General features: G+C 41.5%; 2 protein-coding genes across 2 annotated transcripts in view; both read right to left on the bottom strand.

The window, feature by feature from the left end:
* The window catches only part of cerkl (ceramide kinase-like), a 78,887-nt gene extending 74,541 nt beyond the window's left edge, over nucleotides 1-4,346 (bottom strand). Inside the window, exon 1 of the mRNA XM_066659017.1 lies at nucleotides 4,067-4,346. Within this exon, the coding sequence (XP_066515114.1) occupies nucleotides 4,067-4,340 (274 nt within the window). The 5' untranslated portion in view covers nucleotides 4,341-4,346. The remainder of the gene's footprint in view (nucleotides 1-4,066) is intronic.
* A 4,967-nt stretch (nucleotides 4,347-9,313) lies between these two features.
* neurod1 (neuronal differentiation 1) lies at nucleotides 9,314-16,266 on the bottom strand. The gene is made up of 2 exons (XM_066659016.1): nucleotides 16,145-16,266; nucleotides 9,314-12,067 (listed from the first exon to the last, which is right to left on the bottom strand). The coding sequence occupies exon 2, from the start codon at nucleotides 12,058-12,060 to the stop codon at nucleotides 10,861-10,863; it is 1,200 nt and encodes a 399-aa protein (XP_066515113.1). The 5' UTR covers nucleotides 12,061-12,067; nucleotides 16,145-16,266; the 3' UTR covers nucleotides 9,314-10,860.
* Between the last annotated feature and the right edge of the window lie 2,156 nt (nucleotides 16,267-18,422).

The following is an 18,422-nucleotide window of genomic DNA, read 5'->3' as shown; positions in this document are numbered from 1 at the left end:
ACTCTCTCTCTCTCTCTCTCTCTCTCTCCCCACTCTCTCCCTCTCTCTCCCCTCTCTCTCTCTCTCTCTCTCTCTCTCTCTCTCTCTCTCTGTATTAAAGCTAGTATCTCGGGCCGTTTAGGAGCGGATCTCATGTCCGAGTGTTTTCACACTAACACAGATGCCTTTTTATAAGGCGTTGATTAACACAAGTGTGTGATAACAGAGCGGCTCGGAGCCGTCATGTGTTTGTGGACCCGGTGCAGTCATGCAGACGGTGGCTTTGAGTATCATTTACTTGGACATTTGCTAACTGTCCACAAGACTGACAGATGCTCTGCTTTAGGTGGCCACAACAATCAGCCGGAATCTATTAGCAGCACATCTGTCACACACCACTTTCTTGGCAGAGCTGACTTTCCCTCTCTTCCTCCATCCGTCTGTTTCCCTCCACTCCGAGCCCTGACCACTGCACAAACAGGGGGCTTAACGCCATTAAACATGACCTTAACTCTGGGATCCTTTAAAGGAGAGTTCCAGTCATTTTCCCAGTTCCCCACTTCAATAAGTGTTCGGATGTAAACAGTGTCACTGAGAGCGGTTTGGTTTAAAATGCTTTGTTGTTTGTTTGTTTAGAACCTTAACGAGTCAGAACCATTCACAGTCACCTTTTCTCTGCATGTGCACATTCAGTCCCGGATCTGGAGCCCACCAACCCACACACTGTGAAACAAAGACCACCCAGTAGGTTTCTGTGGGTGGCTGAATTCAAACCATTAGATCGTAATTAGATCACAAAACGATACGTTCTGATTATGCTTTGCTTCTTTCGTTGAGTACCAGAACTTTACAGTTGCCCCGCCCCCTCGTCTGCATCCCTCTAATCACAGACCCGCGTTTATGTGAGAGCACAAAGACAAGGTTATATGCAGCAAAACAAACAACAGGTAATAAGAAATGAGCAGTGAGTTAAAACAGAGAAGAAAGGCTGTTTAGACAAGGGGAGAATACTGCTGTGGGGTTTGATCCTTGTGGTGTTTTGACAGGCGTTTCATTAAAACACAGAACTGTGGTCCCCTGTGGAAAGAGGCGGTGTGGAGGGTCACCTTTGAGGCTCCCACTCAGAAAGACTTATAAAATACTGGCTTATAACTGAAGATTGTGGCTTAAATATATTTTGATGGAGAATTACAGGCAGAGTTCTACAGCAAAACAGTGCCCAAAGGAATCTATCAGTTTTATTTTCAGTTGTAACACTGCTTTCCCATCATCAACATTCGACAATCATCAAAACACAGAGGCCTCCTCAGATTCACTGCCTGTGTTGGTGCGGAGACGATAAAATGCTGGGTTTGTTTGAGCAGACACTGAGACGCCTGGTTCCACTCACCACCACTGCAAAGAAATCTGAGTTGCTAAGTTTCTCAAAAATACAACAAAACAATACACCTCCCACAGGACAATGCTCAGTCCCGGAGTTCCTGTTATGGGCAGGACATGGTCTACACAATGACCACTGAGATTCAGAGCCCTTTTGGAGTCCTTAGGAGACCTTTGAGTTTTCTTTTCTAAACATTGCCCTGTGGACAATTTCACACACTCACTCATTCATTCACTCACTCACTCACCCAGTCACTCACACACTCACTCACTCAGTCACTCACACACTCACTCACTCACTCACCCAGTCACTCACTCACTCACACACTCACTCATCCAGTCACTCATTCACTCACACCTGTGGACAATTTCACACACTCACCCAGTCACTCACTCACTCACCCAGTCACTCACTCACTCACCCAGTCACTCACTCACTCACACACTCACTCATCCAGTCACTCATTCACTCACACCTGTGGACAATTTCACACACTCACCCAGTCACTCACTCACTCACCCAGTCACTCACTCACTCACCCAGTCACTCACTCATTCACTCACCCAATCACTAACCCAGTCACTCACTCACACCTGTGGACAATTTCACACACTCACCCAGTCACTCACTCACTCACTCCCCCAGTCACTCACACAGGTCTTTCACACAGCCAGTCCACCTACTAGCATGTGTGTTTGGACTGAGGAAACCCCCACAGACACAGGAAGAACACACCACAACTCCTCACTGACCCGAGACGAGGACTGAACCCAGGAACCTGAGACGGTAAAACTGTCACGCTATCCACAGCCTGAGTCAGATCAATTCAGAGCAAAGCTACTCTGTTACATTCACAAACAGAAGACTAATATTATGAAAGAGCAATTCCACAGACTTTACACAGTTTCTGTTTAATTATTTTGTGTTCACCCTAAAACAACACACGCGCGAGATAAGACTATAACTGACACTTGCGAATGGTCTGTGTGTGAATAACTCACTCAGATTCAGTCACAAGAGCAGAGAAATGCAATAGAGACCGACATGCTAACAGTTTTCCATTAGACTCTAGGAAAATAATGCTAATGTGGCTAACAGAGTATAACCTATTTTTTCTCCTGATTATGTAACCATGTGGGATCCCTTACCCCCTGATTAGTGCTGCGCTCTGACACCAAAACCTCACAAATCCAGCTGTGGAGCATTGATGGAGGCAGTGTAACTGCGTGAGGCGGGGTTTGTGGATTTGCCATGGAGCTACAGAGATACTGAGGCGGAGCATATTCCATATTCCAAATAATGAAGTATAATCGATAGCACAGCACCAACAGAGCACCTGTGCAATCTTATCATTTAACTATAATTTAATTTACTTTTCACATCTGTCAGCTTTAATAAGAGCCATATATCACTGTCATTGTCATTTACAGCTAACACTTATTTCTGTGATTTCACCTGTTAAAGAACATATTAATGTGTAGAAAAACATTGTGGTGGTGTTTTGACAAATATTTACATATTTATATTTTTATTAAAAGCTCATGGAAATGCTAAAAGCCAATCAACTAAACAAACTCCAAGCTGTGTCTAAAACATCAGGGTTCCTTCGGAAACCTTGTGTACTACTCAGAAATAACTTACTGGACTCATAGACTTGTGTAAAACATTGTATAACCTGTATTTCATAATTAAATATCATTATGAACATATGCTTATAGCCTAAGGGGAAAAACAAAATGTATTCAAACTTTTGAATGCTTACTGTATCCTAGATACACACCTGAGCCACGTAAACACACTGAAGACGGCGCTCCGAGCCAGCCAATGAACGTTCACCGTGTCTGTGACGTCACGACAACGTTGCCGTGGAGATATGGCTCGCTTGGGTTTGTGAGGGCAGCAACAATAAGTTGGAAAAAGACTTGTGTTTGCTCACGTCGCCAAATAACAACAAATACATCAACGTTAGCCTGTTTATCACTGTCAGAAAACTAATAAAAATATACGTTGTAAAAAAAAAATCAAAAGAACACAAGAAGCCACACAGATGTAACGTTGTTGACGGAAGTGCCTACAGAATGCCGCCGGAAGTGGAACTTTTCTCAACCTCAGTGATTCATAACAATGGATTTTCCGTTTTTAACAACAGCCAGCAACACACTGAGCAAGATTCGAGGCCAAGTTGATCCTTTAGCAGCTTTAAATGCAAAAAAGGAACAGAAAAAATCGAATAAGACGTTTTTAAAACATTTTAAAGCCAAGCCATATAAGCATCCTACTTGATTTACAAAGTGTACATGGTTTATACACGAATCAAATACACACATTCCATCAACACAACCATGGCCAACAGGACTTGAAAGTACTTTTAACTGACTGTGTACACGTTTGTGATAAAACAATCGAACGTACAGTGGCTTTATATCAAACCACAAGTAGCTCCCTATTCCCTAAGTAGTGCACACTAATAAAGTTAAGAAAAGTTAGTTTTCCGTACTCGCAGAGCTCATTTTCTTCTCAGATACGTAGGGCCCAATCAGATATGGCTCATTTGGTGTATATTCATCATATAATTCAGGAGATTTTATTTGAGACCTACCACCTACGTAGTGAATAATTTAGGGAGCAATGGGCCATTTGGAACACATCCGGTTTGTGTAAGAGAGAGATTGTAGGTGTCAGAGGAAGGGAAACAGAGGTGTTCACCTGTTGTTGGGTGTTCAGGCTGAATTGAGGTCCAGCTGATTCTGGTCGGTGTGAGAAGCACGTCGTGGCTTGTTTTGTTGATCTGGAAGATCCCGCGGAGGAGCGGCTGAGGAGAGTCCGAGTCTGAGCGCTGAGCCTCGGCTTCAGATTCAGCTCCGACCCGCTGCTGGTGTGGATGCTGTTGTTTTTGTTGTTTCTTTCTCTTCTTCTTCTTTGTGCTGTTGTTTACATCCACTTTGGGATGTTTCTCGCTCTGGCGCGTGCACTCGGACATGTTGGTGTTAGTGTGTGTGTGTGTGTGTGTGTGTGAGTGTGAGTGTGTGTGTGTGTGTATTTGTACTTGTATTGCTATACATGTGTGGATGTCCTCGCTATAAGTTTGAACAACTGAATATGTTTGTTTTTTAATAATTTAAATAAATAAATAAATAAATAAATATATCAACAAATATAGAAAGTTTGCTTGATATTTACTGACGTGAATGTATTTCACTTTTAAATGTAGGTGTAGTATTAACTGGCAACTCCCAGTCCCCACAAATACAAATAAACAAGAGAAAGCTTTGCTTGTTTTTGTGTTTGTTTATATACATTCCCAGGACATTTGTATGTGTACGTTAACATTTTTTTAAATGCCACGTTTTATTTAAGTTACAAGACAAACATGAATCTTGTTTGTTATTGCTCTCTCTCTCTCTCTCTCTCTCTCTCTCTCTCTCTCTCTCTCTCTCTCTCTCTCTCTCTCTCTCTCTCTCCTTCACTCCCCATCTCTCGCTCTCTTTCTCCTTCTCTTCTTTGTCTCTTTTCTTCCCCTTCTGCCTCTATATTTCTCACTCTTTCTCTCATCACCTATAACTCTTTCTCTACTTCTCTCTCCGTCTTTCTCTCTCTCTCTCTCTCTCTCTCTCTCTCTCTCTCTCTCTCTCTCTGTCTCTCTCTCTCTCTCTCTGTAAGTGTGTGTGTGTGTGTGTGTGTGTGTGTGTGTGTGGATTCAGCAGGACTACCACGCGCCCGCGCGTTTCACCTTCTTCCCCTTTCCAGATTCTGTTCTTTGAAATATTATTATATCTCTATTAAGAGTCTATAAGCTCATTAGTTCCGAATTAACTTCATAATAGACTGGTCCAGTCAGCTATGGCTAATGCGAGGCTAATTAACGGCCACGCGCACTTAGAGCACAAAATAAACACATTCATAAAACACAAAATAAAACAACCGAGCTGTTACTGAATTCATCACAAAAATAAATACAGTACATTTTGGAAGCAGTTGAAATGAAGTGGCCTTATGTTTGTGACAGCACCCTGGACAGTTCCAGAATCGCGATGGACCCGTGAAACCCCACGGGAATGAAATATTACAACGTGTTTAATAATACAACCTCAGTGTATCCCATGATTCCACCTGAGGATGCGCAGTGTTTTAGAGTCTCAGTGACGGATCAGTGTTAGAGCAGTAGACCTCTCCCCTGCTCAGATCAACACCAACTGATCTAGAGTTAATGCCCAGTAAACATTTAGCCGTTGGTTCAACGTTGAAATAACGTAATGACTGCCGTCTAATCAACGTTCTCTTAAGGTTGAAAATGAAAGTTGAAAAGACGTCCAAACACAGACATTGAAAAGACGACTATTAGACGTATTTTGGACGTCCGTTGACGTTATTAATTGGTCCCGAAATAAATTACTTGTATAAAACGCATTTTGGACGTCCACTGACGTTATTGATTGGTCACCACTTAACTAACTTATTAAGATGGATTTTGGACGTCCATTGACGTTTAAAATATGTCTATGACGGACAGACTACTTTTAGACCTATTTTGAACGTTCAGTGACGTTCCTTGTTTACTGGGTGATTTAAACTGCAGTAAGGGGTCGACGTGTAGTTTTCTCCGTCTCAGAAATAAACAGTTTGCTGTTTTTAAAACGTTTGAAAATGCTTACAATATACAACTGATTATTATTATTATTATTATTATTGTTGTTGTTGCTATTGTTGTAGATTGGTGTAGTGTTGTAGTTAACTATTTGTTGGGAATAGAGAAAGACTTCTTTATTAAAAATAATAATAATAAATAAACAAATCAAACACCACAAACGCACACATAAAAACATACAAATGAATGTTTAGGGAGTTGCTCTGTTTCCACCGGATGCACTGGACTCCTTCTGTGCAGAGAGGCGCTGAACTGTCCGCGCGCGGAGCCTGAATTATTCAAGTTTTGTAATTCGTGGAGACACAGATTTTGTGCGCGTGCGTGTGCGGCGAGAATGAACCACTCGAATACTAAATAAATACGTTAGTAAATGAATAAACAAACACATCCATTTTGCGCTGAAAATAAAAGACGGGGGAGTGGCCGGTGAAGGGGGCGCTGGGCTCCGGCGCGGGAGCAGGAGCTTGTCCCGGGCGGCAGCGGCGCTGGGGTTGCGCGGTGAGTGTCCATGCATAAAACAAGGATCATTTCCCGTAAATTAGGGCCTCCCCCTGCAGTAGGAACATCTGTGGCACACTCGCCTTGGCGGCGCGAGGAGGAACGCGCTGGAGTCAACGAGGATCAACTGAATCTGAAGAACTGATGGACTTTCAGTAAACACGGGGTTAACTCATCTCCCTGACGTTCGGCATTTTGTAAACGTCCTGAAATAAACATCAGACTGTACCTTGAACAAAAAAGCGTCCTCCAGTTTTCCTAATGCCTTTATGGGAGATCGGATTTGTCTCATAAATTAGATCAGACTTACGGCCTGAACCTTGAGTTTAAATCAGGATCAACCTGAGTAAGATGCTCTGGGTGGGAGTTACGGAGAGTAAACATGTGCAGATTCAGAAGAAAAAAAAAAGCCCCAAAATGCCCTCCACTCTCAGTGAAGGTCAGTTAAAGGTGTGTAATGTAAATCTATGGAAGCCCTTTCTGCCAAATAAAGTAATAATAATAAACAAAGGATATATTTTTTTTCATATGTAAGTTGCTATCTCAATATTTTGAGATACTATCTCATTTTTCTGAAATATTTAGTCAATATATTAATACTACCTCAAGAAAATATATTGAGATATTGAGATAACTATCTCATGATTTTGAGATACTAAGACAACATATTGAGATACTACCTCATGATTTTGAGATACCAAGACAATATACTGAGATACTATCTCATGATTTTGAGATACTAAGACAATATATTGAGAGACTATATCGTGATTTTGAGACACTAAGACAATATATTGAGATAATATCTTGTGATTTTGAGATACTAAGACAATATATTGATACTATCTCATTATTTTGAGATACTGAGACAATATATTGAGATACTATCTCATGATTTTGAGATACTGAGACAATATATTGAGATACTATCTCGTGATTTTGAGACACTAAGACAATATATTGAGATAATATCTCGTGATTTTGAGATACTAAGACATTATATTGATACTATCTCATTATTTTGAGATACTGAGACAATATATTAAGATACTATCTCATGATTTTGAGATACTAAGACAATATATTGAGATACTATCTCGTGATTTTGAGACACTAAGACAATATATTGAGATACTATCTCATGATTTTGAGATACTATCTCTTGATTTTGAGACACTAAGACAATATATTGATACTATCTCATTATTTTGAGATACTGAGACAATATATTGAGATACTACCTCATGATTTTGAGATAATAAGACAATATATTAATGCTATCTCATTATTTGGAGATACTAAGACAATATATTGAGATACTATCTTGAAATATTGAGATAGCAACCAACGTATTAATAGAAACATATAGTGCCTTTTAAAATGACTGTTGTTTGGCGGAAACGATTCTCCAACGATTTCACTGAACAACTTGATTGTGTGTTGTATCTATCCCACGTTTAGAAACTGAGGCCTGCAGCCGGCTCCAAAGACTTGAGACAGAGGGATGTTAACGTTGTGTTACATCACATTTCCCTTTAATGGCACTGTTCAATCATCTGGAAACTGAGGATATGCTCAGCCCTCTGTGGCACTGATGCACCCTTAAAACGGAGAGATGTTGGCTGTCACCTTTTATTCAGTGCCATCTGAGAGCTCAAAGGTCACTCAAATTCAACAGTAGGGAACATACTCTCATTTTTGTAGATTTTAACGCCCTTTTTCATCTCCAGGACTTACGTTTTTTTTTTTATTTTTCATTAATAGAGAAGAGAATGTAATGTAACTTTAGGGAACACGACTAGACTTTAACACCACTGCTGTACCTTTAGAAACAATAATATACCTCTACCTTACCTTTATTTCAGAGTGTGTAAAACATATTTGTCAACACCTCCTGGGTTTAACTGAGTCTTTACTAAATACAACACACTCAACTGATTCTGTTCTTAAACTGTACTGCGCTATTCACTATTTTTAAAAATGCATTATTTTGGGGTTCTGCCATTTTGTAGTGGTCCTGGGAAACACAGTGTGGGGTGTTCAGTGCACTGTATCATTCCCACAATGCACCACAGACAGTAATGTAAACACTATACCAAATGGAACTGATTAAAACTGAATTTCTAATTGTTTAAAATAAAGTTGGAGGTGAATCAAGTCTCAGACGCCATTGTAACGCACTGTGACATTAATATTAAGCAGCATTATAAACCTACACCCTCCACGTGTCTGTACCCTGTTGATTCCCTCAGCTTCACCCACCACACAGGAGCAATGTGTAGTTCTACAGTTACACAGTGCAGTCCATCTGTTTCTCTGCATACTTTGTTTGACCCGTTCACCTTGTTCTTCAGTGGTCAGGACCCCAAAGAGCGGGTATGATTCGGGTGGCGGATCACTCTCAGCGCTGCGGTGACGCTGACGTGGTGGTGGTGGTGTGAAGTGTCAGCGTATGTCGAGCAACAGATGGACTACAGTCTGTAATTGCGGAACTACAAAGTGCTCAGTGGAGCTTATAAAACCACAGTGTGTGTTGATACAAGGAGGTGGATATTTCATGTTACTTCTGATCGGAGACCTTCCCGCGCTACTGCGGGGGTTATATAATAGAGTATGTATTTATCGTTTTAAAAATGAATTAAAAAATTATTATTATTATGTAAAATAATTCTAAAATTAAATAGACAAATAAAAATTAATAATCACAATATACATTCATAATAATAATAATAATATAGTAATAAAATGAGGGGGAAATAACAAGAAATACTCAGGAATAAAATCAATTTCATTTATTTAATTTTCTATTCATTTTTGTTTTAAAGACAACGTTTTTTTGTTTTTGTGTGTGTGTGCGTGTGTGTGCGTGTGTTGTGGGTATTTTACAGGTTGCAATTCCAGTTTCCAGGTGATAGTCAAGCTTTTATTTTATTTACAACATCAACACTTTGCTAACACCAAAAAACATCTCCCCAGCGCTAGAAACAGTGGGTGAGTGTCTATGACCAAAATGACCGGTAGCCGTAGTTGTAGTAGTAGTCGCTGTAGTTGTTGTTGCTGTACGAAGGAAGGGATGGAAGAATCGTTCAGGATCAATTCTGCGCAATCGTTTTTTTTCCCGCATTAACTTTGAACTTATTTTTATTATTGTATTAATTTTACCGCCACTGTTTATTATTTATTTTTTTTACGCTGAGACCGAGAGCAAGTCGCCCGCTGACCCCACCTCCCCCTCGTCTTTATTACTGGGTGATTGTGCTGATAAATCCGTGGTTGTATTAGAAAACGTTAACGCTGGGTTTGCATGGCGTGACGCAGGAATTCGACTTTATATAAAAATTAACAATTCTATACAAAATCACAACAAAATAAATCAGTATGGGATAGATACGTAGTAAAATGTAAGTTGAAAAATATAGCAATCTCTATTCTTAGTTCTATAATTGGCCCAGTATTCGATTAAAAATTGCATAGTTTCCAAATTATTGCTTCATTATTATGATTTTTTTTGTCCTTTTATCATTATATTTTTCCCACTTGTAACATGGATAACGAACACATTCTGAATAAGGTCCTCCCCCCACCCCCCACTCCCTCCCTGTGTCCATCTGTGACCACAACGCACAGTATAGAAGCGCCATAGAAATACATTACATAAGGTGGAAGAGAAAACGAATTTCTCTCTCTCTCTCTCTCTCTCTCTCTCTCTCTCTCTCTCTCTCTCTCTCTCTCCCTTTTCACCCTAAAGGCAGTAGAACGACATTAATAAATACAATACATAACATTAAGCATATAATGTTTGGTTGCCCCGTTTCTTCTTCTTTTTTTTTTTTTTTTTTTTTGCATCAGACATAAACCGGTAAAACTGCCAGGATGCTACGGGCAAAGTCGAATAATCGTAGTCTCTTTAAAGAGGCGGCCACACATTGACTTTGAGTCCAGTGCGGAGGTCGTGCCCACAGAAAATACCAAGATACCGAGTAGTCGAAGAGCTGTAGGGTTGAGAACGCCAGGGTCGGTCAGCGTCCCTGGAAATACGGAGTAGAACGGAGTAGTCGTTCAGTTTAAAATGTCAGTGTTCCCTCAGTTTTAAACACGAATAGTCAAAATGTTCACACTAGGATCCCCTAGCACATGGTCTGGAAATGTTCGCCCAGTTTAAACACCGATTAGTCGAATAGCCGCTTGTCGAATAGTCGTTGGCCAGAATAATCAGGGCCTCTCTGCGGAAGTGTCCTCTGTGAATGCTTCCCCAAAGGTTGTCAGATAGTCAAAGTGAGGGGGAGGGGCTCTGGGTGCTTTGAATGTCTGGTGCAATCTGTGCCCCCACCCCAGTCCTAGAGTCTCATGCCCGCGCTCAGGAATCGTGAAAAATCGCGTTGAGCTGCGCGTTCATGACGCGCTCGTGGTGCGAGTGGCCCTCGTAGGCCATCACGCTCTCCATGGGCAGCTCGCAGCGCTGCGCGTACAGTGGCGCGTGGCCCTGCGCGGGGTAGTGCGCGCCGAAGGCGTAGCCCTTGTCGAAGTCCCCGGAGGTGGGCGGCTCGTGCTTGAAGGAGAAGTTCCCGTTGACGCTGAGCGGGGGGCTAAGGGGCGCGTCGAAAGTCGGGCTGTTCGCGCACTCGGCCAGCGCCACCGCGTCGAAGAAGGGCTCGAGCGCGCCCGCGCCCGCGCCTCCGGGGCCCGCCACGCCGACGCTGACGTTGGCGCCGTACGTGTGCGCCTTCACGTGGAAGAAGTGGGAGCTGTCCATGGTGCCGTAGGGCGGGCTCGGGAGCCCCGGGGTTTGGTAAGGGTGCGCGGGGAAGTAGGACTGCGCGCCGAGGGTTTGCGCGTGAGCGTGGAGGTGGTGCGGGTGGTGCGCGTGGTGCGGGTGCATCTCCTGGCTCTGCTCCGGGAGGAAAGTCCGCGGGTTGAGCTGCAGGCAGCCGGCCACAAGGTTAGTGGTGGGCTGCGAGAGCCCCTTACACAGCGCCTGGACGAAGGACACGAGGTCCGGACTCTTTCCCGAGCGCAGGATCTCAGACAGCGCCCAGATGTAGTTCTTGGCCAGGCGCAGCGTCTCGATCTTGGACAGCTTCTGCGTCTTGGAGTAGCAGGGCACCACCTTGCGCAGGCTCTCGAGCGCGTCGTTCAGCCCGTGCATGCGGTTTCTCTCGCGCGCGTTCGCCTTCATGCGCCGCATCTTGAAGCGCTGGAGCCGAGCCTTGGTCATCTTCTTCTTCTTGGGTCCGCGGCGCTTGGGCTTGGCCTCGTGGCCGCCCTCCTCCTCGTCGTCCTCTTGCTCCTCGTCCTCTTCCTCCTCTTCCTCCTCCTCCTCCTCCTCTTCCTCCTCGCACATCTCCTCCTCGAGCCGGTTCAGGGCCGCCTCCTCCTCGTGCTCCGCCACTGTGATGCTGTTGATGTTGGTAGCGGCGGCGGTGGTGGAGGAGGCGATGGGGCTGATGGAGGTGGCGGGGGAGGAGCTGCTGCGCTTTTTCTTGGCGCTCTCCTCAGGCCACTGCGCGCTGCTCTGCGGCTCGAGCATGGCGTTAGGCTCAGTGTAGGACTTGGTCATGGTTGCGCTGAGGAAGGGAATGAGAGAAGAACGTCAGGCGTTGAACATTAATCTGTAGTTATTACATGTTTATTACATGTATAATGTTTATTAATATATTTTCAAATAACATTAGTATATCACTATAACACAATCTATACAAGACAGCGGCCTACTACAGAGAGGGCACTTTTTTTTTAAAGCTGCTTATTTGTATAACCACAATTGGGTTATTACATAGCTATTAAATATCTATTGTATAGTTATTATATTAACAATCCCAAGTCAATACAACAGATTAACATTTATAAAGGCATCCCAATGAGTAATAACTTTATAATGACAATGTAATATCGACCTATTACATTGAACAGTAACTACACAAGGCTGTGTTCTGATATGAATATGGTTATTACATAGATATTATATAAGTATTGCTCTTTTAAACACTTTTATACACACTATTGCTATCTACTGCATCATGAAACCCAAATTTGCATCATTTTTGGGGCGGGGAGGGGATTAATCCATGTCACGTACACCGGAAAAATGAGGGCACAGGCACTAGCATGTGCTCCCATGGTCTATACAAAGTAGACCCCCCCCCCACCCCACCCTCGTCCGGTATGAATGTACAGAGACAGAGATGAATAAGCAGGATCATGCTGAGCTGTTACATAAGAGTATTGCCCTCAGTAAGCGGTTGTGATTCATGGACAATAGACAACACAGTCGTGTGCAAAAGCTTGGCCACCCCCAGTGAATAGTGAACTGAGGAAAGTGTCAATTCCATTCTGTTGAATTTATCACACTGGGGAAATAATAGATATATTATAGCATTATATTATAGCTTCAAGTTAAAGAGAAGAGGCTCAGGTATTCACGGAGGCAGGGGTACCCAGACTTGTGAAAGATGCCTCTCTAGCCACAAAGTCGTGGGCCGACGCTACAGCACCATGTGTGATGTGTGTGTCTAGGGTCAAACTATACACACTGCCACACTTCTGAAGGGCGGCAAACAGGTTTCACGTCCCGACCTTCAGCAGTATCGACTCAACACCTACACTGTAAAAATTTGCTGTAAATTTACAGGAAGTCTGCTGCCAGTATTTTACCGTAAATCACAGTATTTACAGTAAATTATTGTATTATTCAATTACAGTAATATGCTGTAAATTTGAAATACAGTAGTGTTCCTGTAAAAATACGGTAAGTGCCTGGGAACTCTGCTGCCAGTATTTTACTGTAAATCACAGTATTTACAGTAAATTATTGTATTATTCAATTACAGTAATATGCTGTAAATTTGAAATACAGTAGTGTTCCTGTAAAAATACGGTAAGTGCCTGGGAACTCTGCTGCCAGTATTTTACTGTAAATCACAGTATTTACAGTAAATTATTGTATTATTCAATTACAGTAATATGCTGTAAATTTGAAATACAGTAGTGTTCCTGTAAAAATACGGTAAGTGCCTGGGAACTCTGCTGCCAGTATTTTATTGTAAATCGCAGGATTTACAGTAAATTATTGTATTATTCAATTACAGTAATATGCTGTAAATTTGAAATACAGTAGTGTTCCGGTAAAAATACAGTAAATGCCTGGGAACTCTGCTGCCACTATTTTACTGTAAAATTTAGAAGAATAATGTTAATCAATAACAGTTGAATACATACAGATAAACATCATTAGCTTTAGCCACAACCTGAACTCCAAGTCCACACTTAAACTAAACCCTAACCCTAATCCTAACACTAGGCATCACCCTAAACCCAGCCCTGACACTAACTGACCCTAACTCTACCTCTAACACCAGGCTGTACCCCACGCCAAGCCTAGCCCTGACTACACCCCTCACCTCAGCCCTACCTCATACAGGTTTAATCTTTAGTGACCCATAGCCATGATCCACACACCTCCACGTCGACGGATACGTGTGTCACGTGTGACTGCATCTTTTCCATCGCCTTTAAACATGCCATTTTCCTGTGGAATGTAGTGCACAATGTCTATTTATTCGTTCGATTTTTAAAATATAACATATTTCTTTTATTAAACTGATAAAACGTGCTCAGGGTTTTGCTCAGAGTTCATTCGTTCTGTTAAGGGTTTGTTAACGAAGGCAAGTGCTCTGTTTTGAATTGTGAAAAATGGTTATTAAATGATTAAATATAAATATGAATCCCTACGAACAATGAAAAAGTCCCCTTTTTACTGGAAATGAACTGAAAAAACAGCTGTAAAACTGTATTTTAACAACAATGTCAGTTCTTTACAGAACACACCCACTTCTTTAACACCTCCACTGCTTTATCCCACATTCTCATCACCGTCCTGCTGTGAATCTCAAAGATTTCAAATCTCTGTTTGAAAATGGGTTTTAGCAGCTTTAAAAGTGACTTAATTCTCTTATTCAACGAACAAATTCAAAGCAAATCTTTCTATCGCTCTTTTTTCCTCAAAGTAACACCCAGTGAATAACTGCAGATCCAAAGGAAAGTCGATGAAAGACTTTGGTACCAACTGCTGAATTAAACATCTCTGATATTCACACGACTCTGTGGAGATTTAGTCTCAGTTTAAAGCTTTAGTCTTTGGTTTAAAATGTAAAAAAATGGGAATAGTCAGTTGTTGAGAGACTGGTGTCCGAGTGTCTGAGTGTCCGAGTGCTGATTCCCTGATCCCCTATCCTCCGTATTAAAGTCCACTTCCATTCCAGTGTCCACGGAATCCATCACGGGAGGATGTTACTCTACAGATGGTTGAGTGGGGTTTCAGTTCCAATCAGCAGCGGCTACACTATCTGACCCTGATTAGACCAGAGATCAGACTACGGTCTTAGTCCAGGACGTAATCCACATCTCAGACAGCAATCAGGAGATTTTAAGATGCTCTTTCTGAGTAAATCTGAAGGGGAAAGGACCCTATCAAACATCCCCTTTTTAATTAAAGGAAAACCCTGAGAAAAATATCTGAACCAAAACAGACAGAGATAAAAAACCAAAAGCCAGCGCTAAAGAGGATAAATACGTACGTAAGAACTGTCGTAAATAAAGATACGAGCTAAAAACCAGCCTGAAAGTGACCTAAATTAGTTTTAAACCCAAACACTATCCTGTAAAGGACTGAAACATTAATACACTCGATAAACACTCGCCGGAGCCGGGCTTAAAGAAGACTAACGAAGACTCAAACTCAGCGAGAACAGTCACCAACGACAGGTGTAAATCTGTCCCTCAAACCCCCCTCAACCCAAGATCAACCAAAACTAACCCCAACACGACACACAGCTCAAACCGAACCTCGGACGTCTCACTGAACCCGAGATCTCTCTGAATTCTAACAGAACTAAAGAGAAATAGAAAAAAAAAAAAGAAATCAGGGCCAAAGACCTGCTCCTCAGAGTAGACCCCGCTTTAAAACACACATTCTCCCTTTAAATGAAAGACGGTGTTGGGTTTGTGCACTGATTGAGTAATACAGTACTTAAATGCCTACTATTGTTGTTATAATTATGTAATAAATAGTGAATAATAGTTGAATGAAATGATTAATTAATGTTTCTATGTCTCTTTAATAAACTGAACAGTAAAAGTGTGTTGTTCACTGCTTTGTCGCTGTTATAAATGCCTTATATTTCTATTTCACACAGTTATGCGGTAATTAAAAGCTTATTACATGTGTTATAAAATATAATAAATGATGAATATAGCTTAAATAAGAGAAAATGCCCTCTATGTGCATTTCGTCTGTAAATATATTTAAAAATGCATTGTATCTATGAATACACCATACATTAGGAACGTTTACAGAAACCAGAGTGTGGGTTAAATATTTGTGTTTTCTGTTATAAATAAAATGGAAATTATTAACAATCTTTAAAAATCTTTAAAAATTTACAATTTAATTATTTCATAATGACGAAAAAAACAAGGCATATACGAGTGAATCTGTACATAGGCGATGCCCTATTTTCAAGTCATTTTAATTATTAAATTCCTCTAAAATATATTCACTGAATAAAGAAAAAGTACTGAAAGACGTTAAATAACAAACTAAAGACGTTAAATAACAAATGGAAAGAGAGATAAAAGGTAAATACCTGCCGTGTGGAGGATATTGTTGTAAATAATTCAAAAATCAAACAAACGATAAATAATAAAGAAAAGGCAGTGTTGAAGAGTAAATGCAGCCACTGTGTGTGTGTGTGTGTGTGTGTGTTTGGTACATACCCTGTTATTGAGTGTGTTGTGAGTGTGTCAGGGTATCATTCCCTCCTCTTCCTCCTCTTCCTCCTCACTGGGTGTCTGTGTGCGCGCGCGTGTGTGAATATGCGCCGTTCTGGAGGCTCGCGCCGCTTTATACCCGCGCGGATGATGTTGATGATGATGATGCTGCTGCTCCTGCAATGAGTGGCGATAGGCCACGCCCTCTCACCCTCCCTGCCCCCCCCAACCTCCGACTTACCTCCCCTCCTTATTTACCCCCCACCCCCCCCACACCCTCACCACCCACACACACACACACACAACTCCCTCCCCCCGGCACGCGCCATATGGCCCAGGCTACGTCAGGAAAACGGCCTCAAGCGCGCGCAAACGCTTACACACACACACTGATAAACACAAAATCTTGTCTCCTCTGTATTTATGAGGACCTCCGGGTTTTACTGTACACAAGTAGATATTAAAACCGACTCCAAGTCTTTAACTCAGGATCCAAAAACATGAAAAAGAAAAGATCTGGGTTTTTAACGTTTTTTTTTTTTTTTAAAAAAGAGAATAACAGTGAATTTAAATTTGGTTTAAAAATGGCTTCGAAAAATGTATAAACTGTAAAGACCATGCAGCAAATGCACAAAGCACTTTTTTCTACAAAGTGAGGATATTTGAGTGCTAGATATGAACGAAAACACACACACACACACACACACACACACACACACACACCAATCGGCTCTGACTTGTGAGGACTTCCATAGCCCTGTGTAATATTGACCTGTACTCTCCCTAACTCTTACCTTAAACACAACCTTAACCTCAGCAACAAAACTGACTGAACATCTCCACACACACACACACACACACACACACAATCCAACACACGCATATATTTCAACTCACACATACACACACTCCAACACACACACACCCCGAATCTAACCCCCTCCAGCCTTTTATCGGGAAAGAAAGAAGACAGAAAGGAAGGAGAACGGCCATCTGTCGCCTCACACACACAACCCACACATACACACACACACACACTCATACACACACACTCACACACACTCATACACATATGGAATCATACACACATGTACATGCATACACACATCTATCTATGGCAGTACATCTCTCTCTCTCTCTCTCTCTCTCTCTCTCTCTCTCTCTCTTTCTCTCTCTCTCTCTCTCTCTCTCTTTCTTTCTCTCTCTCTCTCTCTCTCTCTCTCTCTCTCTTTCTCTCTGTGTCTCTCTCTCTGTCTCTCTCTCTGTCTCTCTCTCTGTCTCTCTCTGTCTCTCTCTCTCTCTCTCTCTCTCTCTCTCTCTCTCTTTTTTTTTTTTTTTTTCTCTACCACTCCTTGCTCTAATTCAGTACAGGAAACAAACAAAATATAATAATAATAATAAATGTTTTATTGATTTTAGCTGTATATCGTTCCTGCTCCAAAACTGAAAACAAACAACACACAAATAATAAAAAAAACTTAAATCTCAGTTGTTTTCTGGTGAACTGTTAAACTGTTTATTGACATTTCTCTGTAAACACTGATATTAATATAAAATGACTGTAAAGTGCCACTAGGACGCATCGCCACCAAAGCGCCTTCATCCAAATCCTGGCTGTGTTTATTTAGTTGCTGAGGAAACAGACAGTAAAGCTTATGAAAGGCTGCTGGACAAAGTCCAGGTCAGTGCTGAATGATTCAGTGTTTATCAGAGTTCAGCTTCTACCAGGTCAGGCTTTATTACTGTTCTCCAGACTCACCTCAGTACTGACATTCCCCTGAAAACATAACACACCTGCTGACTTTTTGTATTTAGAACTACTGAACGTATATATAACAAGGCCTTCTGACTTTACTAAAACAGAACTGCTGCTTTTATATAACCAATAATTCTTACTTTAAAGACCCAGAACTACTGACTTTATATATTCAGAACTACTGACTTTATATACCCAGAACTACTGACTTTATATACGCAAAACTACAGACTTTATATATTCAGAACTACTAACTTTATATACCCAGAACTGCTGACTTTATATATTCAGAACTACTGACTTTATATACCCAGAACTGCTGACTTTATATATTCAGAACTACTGACTTTATATACCCAAAACTACAGACTTTATATATTCAGAACTACTAACTTTAT

The sequence above is a fragment of the Hoplias malabaricus genome, unplaced genomic scaffold (genome assembly GCF_029633855.1).
Source record: "Hoplias malabaricus isolate fHopMal1 unplaced genomic scaffold, fHopMal1.hap1 scaffold_40, whole genome shotgun sequence".
NCBI classification, from domain to species: domain Eukaryota; kingdom Metazoa; phylum Chordata; class Actinopteri; order Characiformes; family Erythrinidae; genus Hoplias; species Hoplias malabaricus.
Note: the sequence above shows the minus strand (reverse complement) of the source record. Positions and strands in the feature narration are given on the sequence as shown.